This window comes from Echinops telfairi, unplaced genomic scaffold (genome assembly GCF_000313985.2).
Source record: "Echinops telfairi isolate 266 unplaced genomic scaffold, ASM31398v2 ScPeMD7_655;HRSCAF=1070, whole genome shotgun sequence".
Classification (NCBI taxonomy): domain Eukaryota; kingdom Metazoa; phylum Chordata; class Mammalia; order Afrosoricida; family Tenrecidae; genus Echinops; species Echinops telfairi.
This window is the reverse complement of record NW_022104553.1, coordinates 23,287,460-23,289,358: the sequence shown is the minus strand read 5'-3', so window position 1 is coordinate 23,289,358 and position 1,899 is coordinate 23,287,460. Positions and strand designations below refer to the sequence as shown.

The window sequence follows — 1,899 nt, the reverse complement described above, 5'->3', positions numbered from 1 at the left end:
TATACACTAAAAATAACCCTTTTGCAGCATATCTGGTCAGACTGAGCTGCTGGCAGATCCACGCTAGCCACGGGCAAGAATCTCGAACAGCCTTGCTGTCAGGCGGAGACCATTGTAATTTTGATTATGCCGGATCAAACTCGATACTGGGCCAGATGACCACCCTATCGCCGTCACTGTGTATCTGGAGTGCCTTCCAACACAGGGGATTCATCTTCCAGCAACAGACCATGGTCGGCTGCATCAATAATTAGTCACAATTGTCAGTGGGCTTTCGGAAGTAGACCACCGTCTTTCTTCTCAACCAGCCTTACTCCGGAAGCTCTTCTGAAGCCTGTCCCCCATCCGTGGTGACGTTGCTGGTGTTTGAACTACCAGCGTTGCGGCAAAGCGGAAGGGAACACACTCCTACAGACTCACGGACAGGTGGTGGCGTCCACTTCACCTCGGAGGGATCTCTTCGGTGTGTCTATTCTCCTCGATCAGCGATGTCAGCTCTTTATAGAGCGTCTTCTTCCACCCAGGACAGAACACCATGCCCGCCTGCCCACTGGCCTTTCTGTCCCTGGGTCTCAGCATTCAGCCCTTTCTCTGAACGACAGGCAGAGCAGCAAGGCAGCAAAGTAACCAGGGACATGGATGCTTGAGCTTGATACTGATTTGAATCTTGACTGCACCTCTTGCTACTAGCTGTGTGACTTGGAGTAAGTCGCTGACCATCTCTGTGCTTTGTTATGAAAACCGCAGGGCAACAGCACGGATGGCACATACTTTTATGAGAATGATGTAAGCGGAGGCACACTTTAAAAACGCGGAAGACGACATGGTTTTAATTCGTGTGTCTCTTGGGGTGGCTAGGAGTTGGAATCGACTCGAGGACACCTAAGAGCACCCACACAGTACTTTGCAGAACTCCCTGGGCTGCAGGGGTCCCCTAGGTGGGGCGCCAAGGACTCTAAGGCAGGAGTCAGGAAGAGGGAGCCAGGGAGACACAAACCAAACTCCCTGCCACAGTCTATTCCGCCTCAGAGTGACCCCTATGGGGCAGGGGTAGAACTGCAGCCCAGCGGGTTTGACGGGAGTCGAAAAACCTCGTCTCTCCCAGGAAGAGCGGCTGGTGGTTTCGAACTGCCGACCTGGCGATGAGCAGCCCAATAACATCACCACTACGCGGCCAGCGGAGGTGGGTGACGATGGCACTCACCGTGGAACGTCAGCGGTCCTGCCCTTGCGAAGCAGCGTACCAGGTACTCCATGAACTGGCCCTGCTCCTCTTCCGAAATCTGATCCCACCTCTCGGCCATCGCCGACAGCCAGGCATCCTCGTCTTTACCTGTGCGAGAAACCCAGGAGGTCCCCTGAAAGCAGGGCTTCTCAACCTGGGGGTCGAACGACCCTTTCACAGGGGTCACCCAAGATCATCAGAAAACACCTATTTCTGATGGTCTGAGGAACTGCGACACCCCTCCTCTATCCGTGGGTCTGCCCACATGCAGATAGGCCCACCTACGAGTACCTGGCATGATGCCATCATCATTCCAACCCCATCACATCCACCCGTACAAAAATACAGGTGCATGCGACAGAGTTGGCACCATAATGTACTTATGTGGACCAGGCACACGTGTGGAGAGAGCAGCTGCTGTGTTGTAAGCAGTAGTATTGGAGGTAAAATGACACTTCATGAATTATAATTACCGGGTAAAGGTTGTGGACGATGATCTTCGTTGTGCTCTTGCAAAGATTGCCCCAGGAATTTCTGATCTGGTGAGAAAGAGAGCTATCTCAGCCTTTGCACGGACATCGGCTCTTTACTCAGACTGTCCCCAAATGTAGTAGCGTAGTTTACTATTGTTATATTAAGACCATGACCCTGCTTCAAGACATCTCATTGATCGG

At 52.6% G+C, this 1,899-nt stretch overlaps 1 protein-coding gene across 1 annotated transcript in view; it reads right to left on the bottom strand.

Moving 5' to 3' along the window:
* The window catches only part of PLA2G4C (phospholipase A2 group IVC), a 43,448-nt gene that overhangs the window by 12,719 nt on the left and 28,830 nt on the right, over positions 1–1,899 (bottom strand). The window contains exon 9 of the mRNA XM_045292650.1: positions 1,205–1,333. Within this exon, the coding sequence (XP_045148585.1) occupies positions 1,205–1,333 (129 nt within the window). The remainder of the gene's footprint in view (positions 1–1,204; positions 1,334–1,899) is intronic.